This window comes from Pygocentrus nattereri, chromosome 7, assembly GCF_015220715.1.
Source record: "Pygocentrus nattereri isolate fPygNat1 chromosome 7, fPygNat1.pri, whole genome shotgun sequence".
Classification (NCBI taxonomy): domain Eukaryota; kingdom Metazoa; phylum Chordata; class Actinopteri; order Characiformes; family Serrasalmidae; genus Pygocentrus; species Pygocentrus nattereri.
In genome coordinates this window covers 38,066,655-38,089,491 of record NC_051217.1, presented here as the reverse complement: position 1 = coordinate 38,089,491, position 22,837 = coordinate 38,066,655, and the positions used below count along the sequence as shown (strand labels likewise).

Below are 22,837 nucleotides of genomic sequence, written 5' to 3'. Positions count from 1 at the left end.
AAAGGATGGTTCCTCATTAACCGTCAAACAAGGAGGATCTAGAGATGAGACTGACACCCTGAACGAAAAGGGCTCCCACAAGATTTTGCAGTGAAATGGAATAGAATTTTTTTTTATTTCATGATATTTAAAAAAAAAAGATTCCTTTTAAATCTCTAACTGTGCTTTAGTTTGAGAAGTACACAGAAATAATAAACTGCATAAACCTGTAAAATGAGGGTGTTCTAAAACTGGTAGTGTACAAGCAAATCATACATAACAAACAACAAGGCATATTAATAAATAAAAGTTTATTATCAACATGCAGTGAAAGGGAACAAGAAAGCGTTTCCAAGTACTACAAAAGATTTCTCTAAAACACAATATGACAAAGACTAAAAGATGCTGGAGTAACAAATGCAGGCAAGCCAATATTTCATTATGTACAGTGAGTCTACACTACATTGCATTCACAGCAATAGGAAGTCAAAAGGTCATATGTACAGATATCTACAGCTGGAGGGATGGATACCTCCTGTATAGTTTGGCAGTGCTATAGCAAGACAGTGACAAGTTATAGTCCTCCAATACATTAGGTGGTACTAGAGCCCCCTACACAGAGGCAATAATAAGTAATTCTAAAGGTTCATTTGAAGTTGCCTAGATTTAACGGTGCATTCGGTCAGTCTTTGTAAACTCAACACTTTGAGTTACTATAAGGAATTTGCGAGTCATAAATGCACCTGGAAAACTCAGGCAAGGTCCATGTAAATCCACTTTTAAAGGTCAGAAATATCACCAGCCAGGACATTCTTTGATACCCATCAATATAATAGACCAAGTAAACAACGTAGCATGTTAATCGTAAATGTGCAGTATCAATTATTTCTGAAAACAATGACTAACTATGATTTCTGGCTGGCTTTTTTTTTTACAGTGAACAATATTATTTGTCCATCAGAGAAGGTACACACCAACCAAGCACTTCAAAAGTACACCTCTTTGTATATACACTCATTGCTTATTTCACCAGTTACATTTTCCATATAGGTGCACTTTGTAGTTCTATAGATACAGACTGTAGTCCAGCTGTTTCTCGGCATACTTTGTTACCCTGTTCTTCAATAGTCAGGACCCCCACGGACCACCACAGAGCAGGTATCATTTGGGTGGTGGATCATTCTCTGGTATGAGTGGTGCTGCTGGAGTTTTTAACACTGTTGACTCCAGGTAATACCTGCACTGTGGTGGTTCTGTGAGGGTGCTGATCTTTGAAGAACAGGAAAAAAGGGGCTAACAAATTATGCAGTGAAACAGATGGACTACAGGATGTAACTGCAGAACTACAAAGGGCACCTATATAGTAAGTGAAGCAAATAAAAGGGATAATGGGCGTAGAAACAAGTATACTTAGTGTACTTAGTGAATAATACAAGTGTACTTAGTGAAGAGGCCAGTCAGTGTACTTAAAACAAAGAGGAAAAACAACTGATGGCTGGATAGTCTGTAGTTGGTTTAGCATATATGCTAGCTAGTTTTGCCTTTTCATACAACAAACCTCATTAGCTTGCAGGGCAAATTGGACTTTTTTCTAAAAGAGGTTTCATGGGAACATTGCTGGCACTGGCATAAGCCTAGCTGACGTCAAGCGCACTGTTTGTACAATGTAATGTTAATGGAATTGCTGAACTGCATGTGACTCACTAATGGGTGGAATGGCACTCTAAACAGGTAGGCCAAAGAAATGTAACTACTAAAACTAGTTCTCATCCTATATGTCACTGGTTCTCAAATCTCAGTCCTTAAGTACCCCTGCCATAGGCAGTATTTACACTATAGTAATGCATCCAGTTCACCTCAGGAAAGTTTGTTAATTACTTGATGAGTTGAACCAACCAATGCTAAACTATGCAGAACAGGTTACTCAACGATTAGGACTTGGGAACAACTGCTGTATGTCAATGTTTAACCACCCAGTATGAAGTTGAAGCGTGCAAAAGAAAACAATTACTAGTAGAGCCTTCTTCAGACTCTTCAAATAAAACCTGTGAAAATATTGGTGAAAACCCTCACCTGGGTTTGAAGAACATAAATGTCAAAGAATCCCTCTTTGCACTGTGTTCCATTACATAGTCAAATTAGCAGTGTCACATTAATGCCTGCAGTGTTTACTTGATCTCTGCGGGATATGAAACATGTTAGATTTAACTCAACACAACAAGAATTAATTCTGCATTTGCAGTGTTGATGTGGTACACAGTCGTACTCTGTCTAGGCTATGCACCAAAGAGAGGCACAATTGCTTTAGCAGCACGAGACCACAGGTGCATGAAAACAAGTTTGTTATAAGGTGCAGTATGGGGTCTTTCAGTCTCAGGCCCATCCCGGGACGGGATAAGACATCGGCGGCAGCAGCAGGACGGTGTCTCATTCTAAGACTTCCCTTGAGTTCTGAGGTATGGGTGCCCAGAAAGAGCACAAAAGTCAAAAGAGGACAATCATAATGAGAACAGTACTTAAGTCTCTTTCACCAAATAAAAAAGGTATATGACCTGGTAAGTCTCCATCAGTTGGCAGTTTAATTTGTACACCCCGTACGTCATGTGACTGCAGTGTAGAGCAAGCTGGACTTTGTAGTATCAGTTATTGTTCAAATGAGCATTCTGGACATGAATGCGTTTTAGCATCTCCCAAATGTTTGCGACTTTTCAAGCAGAACCGGTTCAAGAGTTGCACAAGAACAGTGCAAAGAGCAAAAACTACCAGTGATCACTGAACTGTTAGACAAAAACAGCTTGTGGACTAGAGGGTTCAACGGAGAATTGTGCAAGCAAATAGGCCACAATCAGGCAAATCACATCCAAATTCAGAGTGCAAAATGTAATAGATTTTGTCTCAAATATCCTACAAAACCCCAAGATGACAGCGGGTGATGTCAGCAAAAAACAAGAAAATATGCCTCCAGTGGGCACAGGAACATCAAAACTGGGAGTTTGAGAGTGGAAAAAAGTTGCCTGGTCGGACAAATCCAGGTTACTTTCCATCATGCTGATGGGAGGATCAGAATTTGGCACAAGCAACACAAATCCATGGAGTCATCAACTGTACAGGCAGTATGATAATGTGGGGAATGTCATGGTACAGATTAGGCCTTAATACCCAGTGAGTAAAGCGTACACATCTTTGTTGACCAAGTTCATAGTGACACTTCCAGCATTAAAAACAGGACACGTCACAAGGCACATCGTCACTCAATAGTTCCAGAAAATTCTTGAGTTTTCATTGCTTCAGTTGCCTGCACAGGAATTGAGCTGTGATAAACTAGTATTTCAGGATAAGTTGCACTCAGAATTAGATCAACTTCCAACAGGGTCCATCTAACACTGAGGAAGCCACTGGAGCTGGTAATTAATGTTATGGGGTGGACCTGGGATAAAAATCGTTACTTGCACGACCATTTATTGAACCTACGTGATCCCACATGCAACATACATGGTCAGACAGTAGTCATGACCTTGAGTGAGCCTGAGCGGAAACGCATGATCTTCCTTTTCAGTGCATGTGAAGCTTTGATCTTGACCACAGAGCTCTGGGCATTCTGGGACGAAGCAGGCAAACGTGGAGGCAATTGCTGAGGCCAGACAAGTCCCCCGCTCTCGTCTGAATCACTAGAAACAGAGCTGGACCTTGGAGAGCACGTCTCACTCAGGCTAGAGTCAGAGCCGTCACCATGGCTAGCTCTAGCATTCGTCCCGTTTCTAAGATGCTGGCTCTGCTCTGTGTACTGAGGGAAGGTGTGAAAAGGTAGGCTTGTGTATTTGAGCATAGGCTCCTCCCCTCTGAGTGATGGCTCCTCCTCCTCTTGGCTAAGGTCTGCTGAGGAGCACCAGAGCCTCTGACTGGACAGATAGTCTTCATCTATGCCGTGAGTGCCTCTGTCCCGTCCCACTGTATAGTACCTATGTTCTGGTTGGACAGTCCACCCTTGGGGTGGGAAGCTTCCTTCCGATTGAGATCGGCTTGTTGTCTTGCCACGTCTTTCCTCGACTGAGCCCCACCTTTCCTCCTGATGCATTCTTGGTAAACGAGGTGTCCAGTCTTGTTTGGCAGACTCAAGTGTTGCAGGTGGAGAAATACGGGTGCGGATGTAGCTTGAGGATGACATAGGGTCCAACACTGTAGCGTGATGCTCTAGGTAGCCTCGTTGGTGCTGAAGTGAGTCACCATCACTATTGCTGGTGCAAGGCTTCATAGCTCCATACTGCTCCATCTCTAAGGAGGATTCTGGATCTTCACATACTAGAGAGGCTGGCCCATCCTGTGGATCTAGAGGGGGCATGTAGAACCCTTCTTGTGACTCCTCTCCACCATCTTCTTCCTCATTGAGGGCTGCCCATTCTTGCCATTCTAACTGGCCAGGTGTAGAGTCACAATAGTTGGTTGTCATGGGTGGGTAAGAATGTAGGTCTTGCCAGTGGTTAGAGGTAAAATTGAGGTCTGCGGAAGGGCTGGGATTTGGGTTAAGGGAGCAGCGCTGTAGGAGGCCCAAAATATAGGCCTCCACACGCATTGCTTGTTGAATGTCCTCTACTGTGGGACCCTCATCTACTTCCTCAACAGGACCCTCATCAGTCTCCTCAGTGGGGCCATCTATGTCCACATTGACTTCCCCATTGGGGCCTTCATTCATCTCCACAGTAAGGCCCATTTCATGTCTATTCAAGGGATCTCCATTTATCACCTGGCGTTCGGACCACAAAGCCCCATCTTCATTATCAACTTCTTCTTCTTCATCCTCTTCCTCCTCAATTCCCTCTGCAATGCCCTCTAGAGGGGGGTAGGGGGCAGAGAATGAACGTGGCAGGATGGTGCGAGGGGTAGGTTCCCTCTGACCTTCCCAGTCCCACATGTAGGCATCTGTGGGGAAGGAAGGACCATGGAATATCAGTACATGGATGTGACTGTGTTGATCTGTATGTAAACATGACAACAACTAAACAAATTTTAGCATCATATGTCACATAATGTACCAACTCACAGTTACTGGTTTGGAGTTTTGCCTCTGAACATGCTTGGTGCATGGAGCTATGGGGTTAATATAGCTAACAAATAATAGAAACATATACCCCATCAATTAGCATTGTGCCACCTGCATGCTTACTTACTTACTTACTTAGTACTTACTTTAAAGTCATTTAAGTTGTTAGGTAATTTCAAATAGACTTGCTTATCTGGTGGATATTCTTCCTTTCAGTCCAGTACACTTCAAAGTAAATACAAACTTTCTTTTAACTCCACTACTTTCTGCACAAATGTGTCAATACCTGTGTTGCTGGGAAAGCAAAAACTGGACTACTGTGACTTCTGCATGCTAGTGAAGACTCACAGAAGAAGTACTGTGCCATTTGGAATTATATAAAATTTAAAGTACTTATCATTACTTTGAAAACCAGAATGTTTGTACTTTAACTCAAGTAGAAATAAAAAAAGTGAATTTCTACTTTTACTTGAGTCATGCAACATCAGAAATGATAAAAGCAAGTCTAGAAAAAAATGTAAATGGGTCATTCTTCAGAAATGGCCACTTTTTTTTTTATCTCCATAGATATTTTTTATCTCCTCACTGGATATGGAATTTAATCCATTTGTGTTCTATTGTTTCACAATTACCTAAGAATAAAGTGGGCCACACTAGTGACTTCAGTTAAAAGCTTCATATGAAATCATGAGATAAATGAGAAAATTTCAGTTAACTGAAAAGACACAGCGGACTCACCATGTGCTTTTCTTCATAGATCATCAGAAAATGCTTGGAATTTTATATGATTTATTTAAAAACCAGTATTGCTCAATTCATGGATCAAGAAGGTGAAATTGTTAAAATAACGTTTTATTTTAAAATCTAGATAAATTGTAACCCTAACATGTTTTTTAAGTGTAATATATCTATAAACGCTAGGGACACATAAATGGACGTTTCTGTAGAATGACCCAAATGACATTTTCTGCCAAAAATGGCTTTACAACAATTAAGACTTAGTGATATCCTGAGAAAATCATGCGTATAAAGCACAGTTTATTGTGAACGCATGAGAGCATGAACTGACCCACAGATCTTGGCCTATGATTGGGGAAGGAGAGGCTAGGGGAGGAGCTGGAGCGCCTTGGAGGGGACTGAGTTTCACTCTGCTCATAAAAACCTGTTGACACACACACACACACACACACACACAGATGCAGTCATGCATACAATATTACACAATTACACAGAGCACAGTAAGATGTCAGAGGCTGAATCTGAAATGTCTCACCAGTCATGCACAGTGCTTTCCATAGGGAATACAAGCTGAGAGACACTGCAGATTCAGCTGATTCACAAATGATTAATTATAAATTAGACTTTCATATGATAAAACGCCTAATCACACAAGGCACAAACACTCCAGCATAAACCGGATCACAGGACACAGCATGTTGATAATAAGCATTAACCTCCTTAAATATGACAAAATAAGTAACGGTAAACTACGTTATAAAAGAATATTAGCTTTTCAACAGAGATATCCACCATTTGAATCTCATGCCAGAGCATAAATTAAAAAGCAATGCACTGTTCCAGCCTCTAGAGGGAGTACCTGAGCTCGAGGGACTGTCCAGATCATCTTCTGCGCTCTGGTCACACATGTCCACCCTTAGCTCACTGAACTGCTGCTGCAGTACCTGCATCAGCCCAATGGGGGCATCCTGGAGACGGTCCTGCAAAATGAAGGGGGTTGATTAGAGCAGTGGTTCTTAATCCCAATCCTGTGGCTTCCTTCCTTTCTGCACAAACATTTGATTTCAAAAAATAATATTTTAAATAACTGTACTTTTAACTAAACCACACTTCTTCAGACTGTCAAATCCTAGATTAGCAATTTTAACTCCATAGTGTAGGATTTTTAATACAATTCAATTCAGCCAGTTGCCAAACGCATCATATAACTACATGGAACAGAAGGTCATTGAGTCTGAAAGCGGTATCAAATATTGTCTAAAATACTATATAAGAATATATTTAAAAATATTTCATTTTAATTCAATGTGAAAAAACTTTAAATATTCTTGTTGAATGCCTTACTGCTGATTTTATCATTATAATTATTGTTGCTCCTACTATTACTATCAGAAATAATACAATAACTTATTATTGTTAATGTTATTATTATTATAATATACAGTAATGCATATATATATATATATATATATATATATATATATATATATATATATATATATATATATATATATATATCTCGTCAGTGAGTGCGCTGAAAATCTGATTTTGTTAGTAATCCAATCAACATGTTTACATGCACTTGAGTAATCAGATAATAGGGTCTATTATTAGTGTCTAAGTCTGGCAGTAATGAAATTTCTACTTTGAAACTGGCCAATAAACTCACAGAAGAAGACGCGACGAAAACGTAATGTAAAACTCAAACTTCACGCTGCAGCTTTTTTAACATCAAGCCATTGTACCTGAAAAATATGAAAAAAATAATCTATAAGATTTAAATCCCTCATTTCATCAAGTATGTATCTGCTTTCAGTGTCACTCCAAAAGTGTTTTGTTCTGTCTCGCAGCAACACTGCTCGCTTATTTCTGGTACCGCAGTCTGTTTTCACACATGTGCAAACGAAAGAAATCAGAGTAAGAGTTTACATCACAGAGAATCTGATTACTGAGCTAAAATCCAGCCTCTTTATCGTATTTCTTAATCTGACCTCTAGACCTTACTGCAATCAAGAAATCAGGGATTACATGACCATTTGAATAATCAGACAACTGCAGAAAAATGATTATGATCAGATTATTAAGTGCATGTAAAAGAGGTTAAAGAGGGAACGATGAAGGTTTTTAAGTCGTTCAAAACTATTTTAGCATGTGCTAAACTGAAGCACACAGGTTTTAAGTCTCTGTGCAGTCGGTCTAATTTTCCTACAGCTCTGGACAGCTGGCTAGCCTGCACGCTCTGATTTATTCTCTGTAAAATGCGTCTGAGAACATGTTAGCTTGCTCACATTCCAAAGCAGTAGAAACATTTAGACCGCTATACCCAAAATCGTCTCCTCAAATGTCAAGATCCAGTGAGTCTGGTGTGCCTGCAAATGCATGCTTCTGGTGACAAGCTAGCATTTAGCTTGATAAACACATTTTCCCTCTGAAGTGTGTGGGTTTATACGTGTCAGTTATTCAAATGGCTTTTTTTTCCTGTTTTGTTTTCAAATATTTTTCTTATCAAATTTATCAAGTATTAGAGAATGTTTGGTGCAGCCCTACTAGCAATGCTAACTGCTGGCTATTATAGCATTAGCTAAACTACAATTCTAGCTTTAATTAATAGATTAAGATAAAGAGACTTGTTATTAGTCCCACAACAGGGAAAGTTCGCCTGAATACACACTAGTGAAGACACACACTAGGGGGCAGTGAGCACACTTGGCCAGAGCGGTGGGCAGCCCTATCCGCAGCACCTGGGGAGCAGTTGGGGGTTAGGTGCCCCCTGAAGTGCCCATCGGTCACAGGGCCGGGTTTCTAACCTCCGGCCCATGAGTGCCCCCGCAGATTTAGGTCTGCCATAGCAGAGCCTTCAAAAATAAGAACTTGTCAACGTTCCCCTCCACAGAAATCTTTAGTAAGAGGCAAACGATTTGTGCGTGAATGAAGAGAAACCTGAGCTAATCTCTGTAGCACCACAACAAAACAACCCCTTAGGTATCCTTTTAGCCGGTATGGGTGCTGATCTTAATTACCTGTGCTAATGCAACAGTTTTTCTACCTGCTGAACTATTTTCTTAACCACTCTATCAACACAAAGCCCCAGAAACTGGAAAGAAAATTGCTGCTAGCGCTAATTAGCGTTATACTAAACGCTCCTGGCTTTCATTAGAAATGTTAGCACTGACTAAACTATGACGTTATTTCCCATAGCACTACCATATAACAAGCCCTGAACTGTACGTTCACACAGCAACTCTCCTTTTAACACCTAGAACAGCACAACATCCCAGGAACTGGAAGATGCTAATGCTAATAAACAATAGCATGAGAGGGAATTTTAGCACTGACTGAACTATTTTCCTCACAGCTGTAGCAACACAACATCTCAGGAACTGGAAGCAAGCGCTACTGGCGCTCATCAGCTATGCTAAATGCTACCTGGGGCTGTTGGCTTTCATTAGGAATATTAGCACTGACTGTGTACATGTACTTAATAATCCATCAAGTGCAGAAAATCACATAATTCATGAAATGCATTTACATGCACTTAGATAATGGGAGAACTATGGCCTACAAAAGTCAGGCAGCGCCCAATAGCTTGTTGTTTCCACTACAGTGGACAATGTGAACATAAATCATCTAAAAAATTAAGTATACGTCATTTCATCAAGCATGTAGTAGGTTTTAGTGTCTCTCCAAATGTGTTTTATTAAGCTGCCCTCTAATTACGAAATGCGTGAGAGGGTCTGTACGCAGATCTCATTATTGAGGCATACCTGTCCTGTGGTACCTATCTGAAGCCCCTATCTGAAGAGGAGGTGGCGCTGTTGCCATCACTATCTAGTGTCCATCTAGTATCTTGGGGTGGTATTGCAAACAGAGCCTGAAATGTTTCATTCTGTAGTTTTTTGAATAAAAAACTAAATGCTTGCTTTAACTATACTTTTCCCTGTTGTTTATTGTGTAGTTGAGTTCATCGTTTTTTAAAATTAGTGACTTTATAATGTTGCTATTAAAACACTTAAGCCAGCATGTTTTCAGTTAAACAAACGCGTGATGTTCGTGACAAAAGAGATGCCTTAAAGGTCTACGACTGAGAAAATGTAACGCAAAGTTAAAACAGCTAGCTGGTTTTCTTCGTCACTGAATGTTTTTTAATGCACATAAATATTGCCTTCACCCCAGTCAAGCCTGATGGAGGTTCTGAGAATGGCCTCAGTAATATAGTTTGGTAATCAAACACATTGATATTAAAATCGTATGAATATATATTTGACTTAAGTTTGGTGTAAGTCTACACTGCTAAACTACAGAATCGTATCAAAAATGCGACAAAGAAAGTTTACTAAGTTTTACTTGTTTATTTGCAGCTGTTTTTGCTTGCTGTATAGTTCCGTACACTGTGCAGCCGGCCGTGCTGAATTTTATTTTTTATCATGTGACTTTCAAAAACAGTGTGACATCATTTCCCGGACTCCAGGATGCGATTAGTCTCGGAGGAGAGGTGGACTGACAAATGAGATTTATGGCCTGAGGCTGTTGTGGGAAATGCTTCTTCTAAACTTCAAGACTTTACATGGTCTGGCTCTGACACAACTTTCTGCTCTCATTTCATTATACTGTCCCTCTCATGCTCTCCGATCTTCTAATTCTGGACTCCTCACAGTTCCCTCAATTAGACTTTCTACTATGGGTGGCGGATCTTTTAGTGCTCCTGCACCCAAACTCTGGAATTCTCTACCTTCCACTCTTCGTAATTGCTCTTCTTTGTCTTCCTTCATATCTCTGCTAAAAATCTTCCCTTTTCCTTCTTTAGTTGGTTTAGTTTCACTATATAAGTTGAACTTATATCCAGCTCTTTTTATCGGATTTCCAGGCCTTAATCCAATCTAAGAAATCAGAGTATGCTGTTTACATGACTTGAATCAGACACCTGCCAAAAATCCAATAATGATTGGATTAGTAAGAGCCTGACTGAACTACTTGCTTCACTTCACTTCCCTTCAACACCCAAACAGCTGCTTTGAGTACCTGAGTACCTGAGGACTCACACACAAATAAACACACACACACACACACACACACACACACACACACACACACACACACACACACAATCATCATCACTCTCTCGCTCTCTCACAATCGTTACTGATTTAGAGGAAAAAGCCTCTCAAAATCTAACGTCTGCCTGAGGATCCCACTGCGATCACTGCTGACTCTCAGACTCAAAGGAGACTCGTTGGCTGGACATATAATCAAACGTTGCCATGCAACCTTAAAAAGGCAATGCATAATTTATAGACTATCCCATGCAAACCAAAGTTTGCTAATTAGTGGAAATCGTTCGCCTGGAAGCGGGTACAACATTGGAAGTAATAATTCTGGGATGACAAAAAGGCCTCAGAGTTTCCGGCACACTGAATCATTCATGCTCTTCCTCTACAAAGTGCTGTTGCGATGATAAATCAAAGGCAGCGAGGTGTACGACACATCGGCGGAACGCGGTGAAGACAGAGAGGCTGGCGTAGCGTTTGAACGGCTGGTATATGATTTCGCGTGTTCATGAGTGCCTCTGAATTCTGTTATGTAAGCTGAGAACAAATGCATCCGACTGGAATATCAATAATTTAAAGCGAGTGAGGTTCCTCTTGAGGAAACTGCAGAGTGAGCCCTCATTTAAACCGCACAAGCAGTGAAACAAGTGGACGCAGCAAGCCATTAAATTTTTATGTTTCTGATGAGCAGAAAAGTGCTATTTTGGTGTATATGTTGCAAAAGGCACCCACCAACAGACACTGGAATAAACCCAAAGACAAGCTAATACAGCGACAGGATCGGCGTCTTGTCAGAAAGGGCCTAGACGTCTGCGTGGTTATGAAACCGAACTAATGAAGATGGATGAGTTCATCGGTAGAAAATGTCATGCTGGGATAAACTGGCATTTTACACATCTGGATAACTGGCACAGTATTTATTATCAGTGCAGTCTTCTGTGGAATTGCTGATCACATCTGGCAGAGAAAAGCATCCACCCTGTTATCCACACCAACAGTTCCTCTGGCTACTGCAGCTACTTGCAGAAGTGCATAGCAGCAAATGATAGGAAATATCTGCTGTGACTTTCCTTTTAACCGGCACATCCCTCTCATCATCCATAGTGTGGTTACCAAAGAGGTATCGCTGAACTTCATCCCCATTGTGATTCAGGGACACATTCAAACTCCAAAGCTACTCCAAACACAGCTAACATTTAAGAAGGCAAGAGAGAGAAAATGTCTAAGCATGTAAAATCTACTATAAACCCAATTCTAAAGAAAGTTAACAATAGGTAAAATGGCAACAAAAACAGAAAACAGTGATTTTTACAGTCTTTTATATTTATATATAAGATAATACATGTATAATATATTTAACCCTTGTGTGGTGTTTGTGTTCTGAACATTCTGAGTGAAGGTCAAGGAACCCGAGGCTGAAATAATAATAAATCACATCATTTTTCTTTTGGTAAACCTTGAAAATGGGTCCCACAGACCCCATAACCACACAAGGGTCAATCAAATCGATTTTATGATCACTTAGTTAAAATGAATTACTGAACATTTTATTTTGCCACTACCAAAACAACTATAATAATGCTATTGATTCTTTTCTCAGTGGAAATTACTCAGTGGTCTGGTGGACCAACCACATTATTGTTTTTGTAAATCAACACAGCCATAACAATTGTAAAAATACCTGATGTTTAAAATATCACAAGTGGCCAGCATAGGGTTCTCCTTTAGCAGCTGTAGCCAGTCAGCAGCCTGTCCACATTGTCCACTCTCACACACACACACACACACACACACAGGACACAGCACCCCACTTTTACTCACTGCAGGTTTAGCCAACACCACATGTGTAACATAAATGTGTAGGGGGTGAACAGTGTGAAGACACTGAGAATGGGGTATTCTCAGCACTGCAGTAACAGCAGTACTGCTGTGTCTGATCCACTCATACCAGCACAACACACACTAACACACCACCACCACATCAGGCCTTAATCCTAACTCTAACCTTAACCTCAACCCAAAACCTAATCCTAAATCTCACCCTGGCCTTAATCCTAATCCTAGCAGTGCTGAGAATGATCCACCATCCAAGTAGTACCTGCTCTGTAAGGGTCCATGGGGGTCCTGACCACTGAAGAACAGGGTAAAAGAGGGCTAACAAAGTATCAGAGAAACAGATGGACTACAGTCTGTAACTGTAGAACTACAAAGTGCACCTATATAGTAAGTGGAGCTGATCAAATGGTCAATGAGTGTAGAAACAAGGAGGTGGTCACAATGTTAGGCCTGATCGGTTTGTGTGTGTCCATTTGTATCCTTCTTATTTTTCACATGAGCTGTATTTCGAGATCATGGCTGGTTGGGAATGGAATAGGTTGGGAATGGCTGGTCAGGAATGGAACGCTGTTGATCACTGCTTTTAGCAAAGTCAATTGTGGTAACAGTGTGCCAACTCACTAAAGTAGCTTTTTATATCCCATAAATGATGCTCTGAGCCAGTGTGGGCAGTTTATGGCTTGAAAAGAGTAAGAACAGGAATGTTTACGAGCAAAAACTTCTCAAGAAAGAGCACAGTGCTTCAGAGGACATGGGAATGTAGCATGCACTGCTTGAAAAAAGCCCAACTGTTATTACTGAAATCCATTTCAGGGTCATTCTACAGAAACGTCCAATTTTCCATCTCTCAGTACGTGTCACTGGTGTTACCGATCCTCATTGGTGTTACACGTACGAAAAGTAACACCAGAGACATTTTTGTTGAAAAATGCATTTTACAAAATGTCTGCTACAGACCATCAGACCACATGTTGTCAATCATAGAATAATAAAACATGTCAATTAATCCATTTGTATTCTATTTTTTCACAGTTATCTAAGAATAAAGTGGATTTAAGTTAAGAATAAAGTCACACCAGTGACATCAACTAAAAGCTTCATATGAGATCATGAGCTAAATGAGAACATTTCTGAGAACTGAAAGACACAGTGGACTCACCATGTGCTTTTCTTCATAGATCCTCAGAAGATAGGTAAAATGGAGTCAAGTGATGTCATCAGTGTGACTTTATTTCAAAATAAGAGGTTTTTGTATTATGCGGTAACACCAGTGACACGACTCTTAGGGACAACTTACATTATATATTTTATAACATAATAATTTATTAGGCATTTATTTTCTTTTTGTCATTTCATTTGTATATTCCATATTCATGTATAGATTATTGTAGCTAAAATTGCAAAAAAATGTGTTTTTTTCTTCAAACTTGCATCTTTACACATGACTGCGGAGACGAGCTCTTCTGTGGTGTTTGTAATTCTATACGATTGATTTAAAAACCAATATTGCTAAATTGAGGCTCAAGAAGATGTAATTGTTTTATTTGAAAATGTAAATAAATTGTAACCTTAATTGTAAGCGGGCCTGTTTTTCAAGTGTAATATATCTGTAAACACTAGGGACAGAAACATGGACGTTTCTGTAGATTGACCCACCCATAAAAATCTAACCATATGGCAAATTGCTAGTTGAACATCAGCGGTCACTGTAACAAAACACTTAAATGGCTTTCACAGGTGTTGATACAATAAACAGCACTGTACAAAGGTTTTAGGCACTGGAGTAAATTAGAATTAAAAAGCTGTTCTGGGCTGGAAGCACGTATTTGCTCAGAAAAACACTCATGTTAGTGAATGTTAGTGAGTCAAAGAGCTGAAAACATATTTCGGAACTGACTTGGACTTTAGACTGGAATCCTTCCACTTTGAGCTGCGCTATACTTTAATTTATGATTACTTCATTTAAATGAATGACTGAACGTTCCATTTTGTCACTACCAAAACAGCCAAAACGCTATTGAAATTGACCAAAACGTTTCTGTCTTGACAGTTTTAGCTCATTTTAACATCACTCATCACAGCATAACATGTTTCATTAAAATTCAAAATATGCTTAATTCATTTTAGGAAATGTGTGTTTTGGTAGCGATTGTTCCACACTGAGTTTCAGACTTTGGGACACATTTACTTCAAAGCAATGGGATCTAACTGCTCACCATGTGGCCATGAGGGACAGGGGAATCAGTCTCATTTCCTGCACTAAATGCAGGAGTGTGGCTAAAATAAGGCTCCACCCATGGCTTAAAACTGAATAAAGGTATTAAACTTATGATCAATCAAAATTTCACTTTAAAACAAATCAAAAAGATGTGTAAAATATGGAAAAATGAAAAAAAAAAACATTATTTTCACAAATGTAAATATATAAAGATTTCAGGACACCTGCCAACAGAAAGTACAAAAGATGATGTTGTATATATTTATATTGTTACCATCTTAATTAATGCATTTGGGTTTAAATTGATCATAATATAGTCCTTGTAAATATGTAAAGTCTGAATACCTTATACTGTATATATTTAAATCAATACTTCATCATGTTAAATCAAGTGTGCTGGTGCTGAATAAAAAAAAAAAAAAAAAAAAAAAAAAAATGTTTCATTGTCCTATCCATGTTTCATTGAAAGAATTCAAAAAACAAACAAACAAACAAAAAAAGAAAAACAATTAGTATGAATTCCATGCTGGTCTGCTGTTGGTTTAGCTGCTCGCCCACCATGCTCATGCTGGTTGACCAGAATACCAGCATCCAAAACAAAACATGCTGGTTCTGCTGCCCTGCCATTCAGGTCTATGTTGTTTTTTCTATATGGGATCTCATACAGCTTACAGCATGTTAGCTACATTAATCATGGAGCTCCAGTTCAAGACTAAAGAAGCAAACGTCAGATGCTAAAAAGTCTCAGATCAGCTACACTTGCGGTAAAAGGGAAATTATAAAATGTGTCAAGTCGTTAATTAATCTTAACCTCTCGTGCTCCTGGGTATAGTTTGGGTTGTCTATCTGAATTTACGTGGCCCAATCATAAGGCAGTTATTTAGTAACTGCATGAAATAAATGTATTTTTTTGTAAAAGCTCTTCAAGTTACTAAAAAAAGTGTTATGATCATAAACATTATGCTGTATGCTTACAATATACTGCTAAAAGCCAAAAATCTTAGACGCTCTGTAGTGTTTTATAAAAATAATTTTTACAGAGTTTATCACTAAAGATGTGCGGAAAAATGGGTCAACTTTCAATATAAAAGTTCAGCTTCTTTTAGTATGAAGTTCTAAAATTACATCACCCATCTATTTGACTGGAAAGAAGACAGTTACAGCCTCATAATCCACCCACCTTTTGAATGAAGCTTATGAAATATGAAAGTTTTGAAGTGAAGAATATGACGAAGAGTGTTTTGGAACCACCGGTGGTTGCAAGAAGTTAGAAAGGTTGAAGAAACTCGCTTATGTGTTTTCTCACACTGTATGGCTTTCTGTTATCTATATACATGAACAAAGGTAAAGCTAAAAACATGAGTAGCAGCCAATTAAAAGCCTGAATTCTGTGCGTACGTGTGTTCATTTGTCCACTTCTCAATCTGCTTTTCTCTTTTCTGCCTTCTCAGGCTGTACTAAACACTTAGGGCAGCAGTCAAGGACAGAAATGGCTCGATTTCAGGAGCCCTCATTTTATCGACTGCCCACAAAAGTGCTATACAGAGACCGGATTGTGTGGCAAAGGCAAAAGATGATCTCATGGCCTATAAAACATGGTACAAATACAGATCTGCAGCCTCCTCTGGAATAATGACACCCTATCTGACTGGAATGGTTAAACATAAGTGGACTCTTAACTGTCACTATAACACCCACTCTCCTTTCTGTCCCATACAATAGGGTCCTCCTTTCAAAAGGCTGACAGAGGCCTTCAGAGAGAACCTTCAGAACAGACTCTCTCACTTAGCAGGCTCAGTAATACGCTGAAGATTCGGCGGCGGCTGGACTGAAACATCACCCAACTTAAATTAATGAAACAGCCTTAACGGTGACGTGCAACCATGGCAACGTGTTGAAGTGACCGATGGCAGAGCTGGAATGAGAAGGACAGAGACAGAGAGAGAGAGAGAAAGAGGCAGGAGGGAAATCAATCCTTTGTGCAGTTAATCATTCATTTGGCATTAAGTTCGCTTTCGCAGTCTAGCACGTTCCAATGCCTTCATTGCTCCCTCCATTAAACAGACTCCTGTGTTCCTGAGCAATTAAAAACGAATATCTCGCTCCAGCTGAAATGGGATTCAGTGAAGATAAAGTGCTTTTTACAAAAGCTACGCTTCATTTTGAACCTGAAAGGGCAGATGCTTTCTTTTTGGGTTTCTAAGGTTAAGGATTAGGCTACTACACACGGTTCTACGAGGGTTCCTTAGTAAACAGTTCTATTTAAAACGGTGAACATTCAAAGAACTCTTTGCCTGATTAAGGGGTTCTTTGCATCATGAGAGGGTTCTTCAGATTGATGGAGAATGTGCTGTATATGGGCTCTGCTATTGTTACAATGTCAAGCTTGTAATAACAGTGGAACCCTTTTCTACAGCACATTGTCCATCAATCTGAAAAACCCTTTCTTGATGTAAAGAACCCTTTGAACCTTTGAAGAACCTTCTTTTTTTAGAGTGTACATTTATAGGACCCTCACAGAGCAGGTGCTATTTGGGTGGTGGATCAATTCTCAGCACTGCAGTGAAACTGACATGGTGGTGTTAGCGTGTGTTGTGCAGGTATGAGTGGATCAGACACAGCAGTGCTGCTGGAATTCACTCACTGTCCACTCTATTAGACACTCCTATCTTGTCAGTCCACCTTGTAGATGTAAAGTCAGAGACGACAGCTCATCTGCTGCTGCAGTTTGTCTTGGTCATCCTCTAGTCTTTTATTAGAGGTCACAGGACGCTGTTGGCTGGATATTTTTGGTTGGTGGACTATTACATAGTATTATATACTAGGTGTATAAAAACTCCAGCAGCAGTGCTGTGTCTGATCCGCTCAGACCAGTGCAACACACACTAACACATCACCACCACCATGTCAGTGTTACTGCAGTGCTGAGAATGATCCACCACCCAAATAGTACCTGCTCTGTGAAGGCCTTGACTATTGAAGAACAGGGGAACAAAGTATCAGAGAAACAGATGGACTACAGTCTGTAACTGTAGAACTACAAAGTGCAGCTATGGAGTAAGTGGAGCTGATAAAATGGGCAGTGTAGAAACAAGGAGGTGAACTTTAAGTGGTCAGTGTGTTAATATTATATGATGTACACAATGTCCATAAAGTACTCATGTATTTAATTTCCACTCAAAACAGCCACTAAGTCACTGTCCAAAAAGCAGAAAACAAACAAGCATTTATTACACCTTTCATTCTTTTTGGGAGACTTTCTTGCAGTTTTTCAAAGAAATCTGCAGGCATGTTTTTCCAAACCTTGCATTTTCTGCTTCTCACAATCCAAGTGATGTCAAACACATTCAGTGAGGTCTGGACTCTGGGGTTGGCAGTCCATTGTCCAACACAATGGCTGTAAGGAGCCCCATTTTCTGTATATTGCAATCATTTTTTGAACTCCAGTTTTGGAAAGACCCGTTATTTCACTAATTGTCCTTTGACTTTCCCCTTCCTCAGGCCAGTGGGTTATCAAATGTTCTCAGAAATTTTTCATGAAGAACTTCCGATAATGAATGAATAAATGAAGTGGCTTGATTGCTCCCTTCATTAAACAAATTCTTGTGCGTCTGAACAGTTGAATCTAATACCGTGCTCCAATGAAGGTGTGATTCAGTCCTGATGAGCTCAGAGATGGCATTAAGCTCCAGCAAGCAGCCTTTGCCCTCTGTTCCCCCAGAGACCTTTAGTTCTTATCCATAATTAATCTTCATACGCTGATGCTCAGGTGCACTGACACTCCAGCTGGTTCACTTGTACCCACTCCCACATTCATGCGTACATCTATATCAGTCTCAGAGCTCCACATGGCTGGAGGGGAGACCTGGGTGCATATGTGAGCTTTCATTCATGCACTATGCTGATGGCAGCTTGACGGTTAAAGCGAGAGTTTGATGAAAGCTTTCTGCTTATCCCAAATGTAGCTGATCATTCAAGAATAGGGATACACTAAAATTTCGGTGGCTGAAAAATTTTGGCAGAAAGTGGTCAAAAATAGCCGTTTCAGTTTTCGTCCAAAGGCAGAAAATTCGGGCCAAAAAAACCCCAAAATATTGACTAGGATTATGACAAAGTTTCAAAAATTGAATGCAAGTAATGTAATTCACTGTCTTAATGACATTCTCCAGGGACGCTGGATGTCATATGGCCGCCTACATACTGTAACTATTTAAAGTTTATTTAAAAATGCTTACACTCAGTTTTTGTTTTACATCCAAGTGCTTGTTAAGTTCTGATTTTGGCGTTGACGAATGAGTTTTCGTTCTGGTGCACCGCTATCCAAGACATGTTTGATGTATTTTAATTTTGCACTGGAGCTACGGGGCTAATGTAGCTAACAAACAAAGAAATCCACATGACACACTAATATCTACAAAATGGATAAAACGTAAAGAAAAAAAGTAGTGCACAATTTATCTGAGCAATCCATTTCTACAGATAATAGTATTTCATACAGTGCAGAAACCACTTAAGCGTGTTATGATTTAAGCGTGTTATGATTTAAGCATGCAGTCAGCACAATACTAACTGGTATACAAAACCTTCCTTTGTTAGCTTTGTAAGCCTTCAGTGCAAAACTAAAGAAGCAAACACTACAAATGTCTTCTGATGATCAAATATATTTCAAGTCAATAGAAACTGTGTATTTTTTGGACAAACTATTCCTTTAATGTGTCAAAGCAGGACGCAGCCAATGACAAAAGCAATGCCTTGGCCCTCTTCAGCGGCCAAAATAAATGCACATACTTATGGTCACCCGCAACTCTTTAGCCATGTTTACATGCAGCCTAATAATCCGGTAATAATCCGACTACTAGCTCAATCGCAATAGAATACGTCCATGCATACAGTTCAATCGGAATAGTCTAGTCCGATTAAGGCCATTCGAAATACAATTTCTATTCAAAAAGAGGTGGGTAATTCTGTAAATAATCCGTTAAAAAGAGGAATAATATCCGTGTAAATGCATGTATCTGATTACATTCCCAATCGGAACATGTAAGTACGTTCTGTGCACGTGCATCACGTCATAGCGAAAGCAGAGAACTCATAAACTGGCTCTGGCAAAAGTTTTTAACGTTCAACATGGCAGGGCAGAAACTGGTCTGCAGAGGAGACGAAGTTCACGCTCTTGTGTCTCAGAACACGACGTCTTCCTCTCGGCCTTCTTTAATAAATCCTCAGTTTAAACATCAGCTAACAAGACAAGTAGCCACTCATGCCGGCTAAAAACAAACATCTGCAATTTGGAGGTATTTTATGTTTGATACAGCTACTTGTAATATTTGCATTTTTTTGCAAGGCTAAAGCTCCAAAGGGGTAAACTCGCATTTATTTTTGTACGTGTATATTTTACAACTTTATCGTTGCACTGAAAAGTTTACACTGGGATTCTAATTACTGTTCATTTTACTGTTGCATTATCTAAAAGCATATTAATATCAGACTTTTTTGTAATGCCTTATTCTTCATTAGTAATCTTCATTTTTGCTACTTTTGTGCTGCAATTACAGCCTTAAGTTAGATACAGTGACGTATACAAAATTGAAATAGAATAAAAAACAGCAATGATAGTGGATCGATAATCAGTATCAGGCAATCAGTATAGGCAGAGGAAACTGAGATTGGAGCATCTCTAGTATACCACTATACTCCCTATACTCACTATAAGGTATTTTCCTTATATACATCAGAATCAAATTTTTATTTGTAAAGCTATTGTTTTGTCTCATTTCTATATAAACATGAAGCTAATTCACTTGCACCTCCACGGAAATTACTATATTACCCCAATTATGCGGCATCAATGTTAGCATCAAGCCTGTAAGCACTGAGCCAGATCCTTAATGCTAGGTGCTTTATATTTTGGAAATAAATGGCAGTAAAACCCCGAATCTTGTTTTCCCACCTTACCTTTGTTTCAGAATAATAGGCCCTTTTCACAGAGAGTCACGATTACTTCCGGTTTCCCCATTAGCAGGGTGAAACTAACTTCCGTTCCATATAACTACTGCAGCAGTGATGATAAAACGTTATAGTAGTGAACTATGATCCTCAAATACTGAGCTACAACAGTTAGATTTTAGTTTTCCTGCACTGTTGTGACAAACAGTGAGAATAAGAAGACATTTAGCAGACGCTCTGATCCAGAGTGTCTTACAATTTGATCATTTTCACACAGGTAGGCCAAGGTAGTGTTAGGAGTCTTGCCCAAGGACTCTTATTGGTATAGTGTAGGGTGCTGGCCCTGGTCTGACCCCAGTCTACAGTGTAGAAGGCAGAGGTGTTACCCACTACACTAACCAACCACACCAAGTGCAGGAAGAGGACTGAAGCGCTGATATAGCTTTAAACACAAGCTAAGATGCTGTATGTGTGAAACAGCCTTGTATTTACTGCTGACGCTGCTCACATCCAGTCTCTGTGTTTTCCTACAACGCCAGCAGTTTCTGTAATATTTCTGCTTTCAAAAGAAAGAAGAACCGTTATATGCAGCATGAATTTGATGGACTCTTATATTAAGCTAGCTATGCTGGCTAGAAGCTACTGCTAGCATTAGCTATTATCCCAAACAATTGCTTAGCTAACATAAAGCAGCACCACCAGTTAATGTTGTACTCCTCTTTAAAAAGCTAATGCAGACAATAAAACGTCAACGAAAAAATTCTTACATGATCAGCTTGGTATGCACAGCTAACATTAGCTGGGAAATTATGTCAGAAACCTTACAGGACTCTTCCTGAATCACAAACAAGTAGCTATATAAAATGTCACAGCCAAGATACAAGTTAGCTAGGAGTGTTTTTGGCTGAGCAGTGAAAGGTGGAGGTTTTCCAAAGTACTGCTTCAAAAATTGCCATGAAACTAAAAGAATAATACTGTTTGGCAGATCGCTAACATAGCTAGCCAGCTAGCTGTAAAGTTTGCTATTCATATAAAGCTGGTATTCCTCAAACTGCTAACGGTAGGCTGGCTAATTAGCGCATGTAGCCTGCTAGCCTACCTTGAGCTAAAAGACAGTTTAAACGATGTCTGTCAAAGAAAGTTTACATATGAAATTTTTGGTTTGCGTTTAGGGTATTAGAGAAATCGCTGCTGTAAATGTGTTAAATCAATGATTTAAAGTTAATTCAGGGCTACCATCCACTTTCTATTCTCACTATGTGTCACAACCGTGCATTAAAAACTAACTTAAGTCTGTTGTAGCGCAGTATTTCAGGATTATAGTACACTGCTGTAACATTTTGTCATCGCTTCTGCAGTAGCTGTATGGAGCCGACGTTTGTTTTATCCTGGCTCTCTGTGAAAAGGGGCCATTCCTGCCAAACTGCATGTATTAATGACTATTTATTATTTTGCAGTGTAGTCGATATTTCATTTTCCAGAAACATGACACAAAAAGGGGCCTTCGGGCCCCCACAGAACAAATAGCCCCAGTTGGGTTGCTCATTATCAACTCAGTAACAGGCTAACAGAAATTAACCATGGAAAAAAGATACTTTGGTGTAATCTTTGCAGTTCTATGTTGTGGTAAAAATCAATTTCAAAATTACAAAAAAGTGCACGATCAATATAAATATTTATTCCAAACTGCTCATGCCTTTGGAGCCGAAGTAAGCTATATAAATGCTAATGTCACTCAATAGTACTGAGGTCCCACCAAGTCCAACCACCAAACCAGCCACCAGGCTCAACCACCTGCATTACTGATTCGCATCCAGCCAGCATTTGTAATTTATTGAACAGGCGCTACAACACTGTCCCTGAGCAAAGCTTACAAGATATCATGCCATTACAGCCTTAATGAGCTAATTAAACCCAGGATTTGGGATTATCTGATGGCGTCAGGTCACATAGGTGCTGCAGCACTTCTTCGTTAAGTGTAACATCCTCATTTGCCTGGGGCATTATTTCTTAGATCGGGCCTGAACGTGTTGTCTT

General features: G+C 39.6%; 1 protein-coding gene and 1 pseudogene across 1 annotated transcript in view; both read right to left on the bottom strand.

Annotated features, from left to right (window-relative positions):
- Positions 1-843: 843 nt before the first annotated feature.
- LOC108411143 (dapper homolog 3) overlaps positions 844-22,837 on the bottom strand; it is a 29,337-nt gene continuing 7,343 nt past the window's right edge. The window contains exons 2-4 of the mRNA XM_017682563.2: positions 6,615-6,735; positions 6,087-6,179; positions 844-4,896 (exon numbers count right to left, since the gene is read on the bottom strand). Coding sequence (XP_017538052.1) covers positions 3,476-4,896; positions 6,087-6,179; positions 6,615-6,735 — 1,635 coding nt within the window. The 3' untranslated portion in view covers positions 844-3,475. The remainder of the gene's footprint in view (positions 4,897-6,086; positions 6,180-6,614; positions 6,736-22,837) is intronic.
- LOC119263760 lies at positions 8,592-8,701 on the bottom strand (annotated as a pseudogene).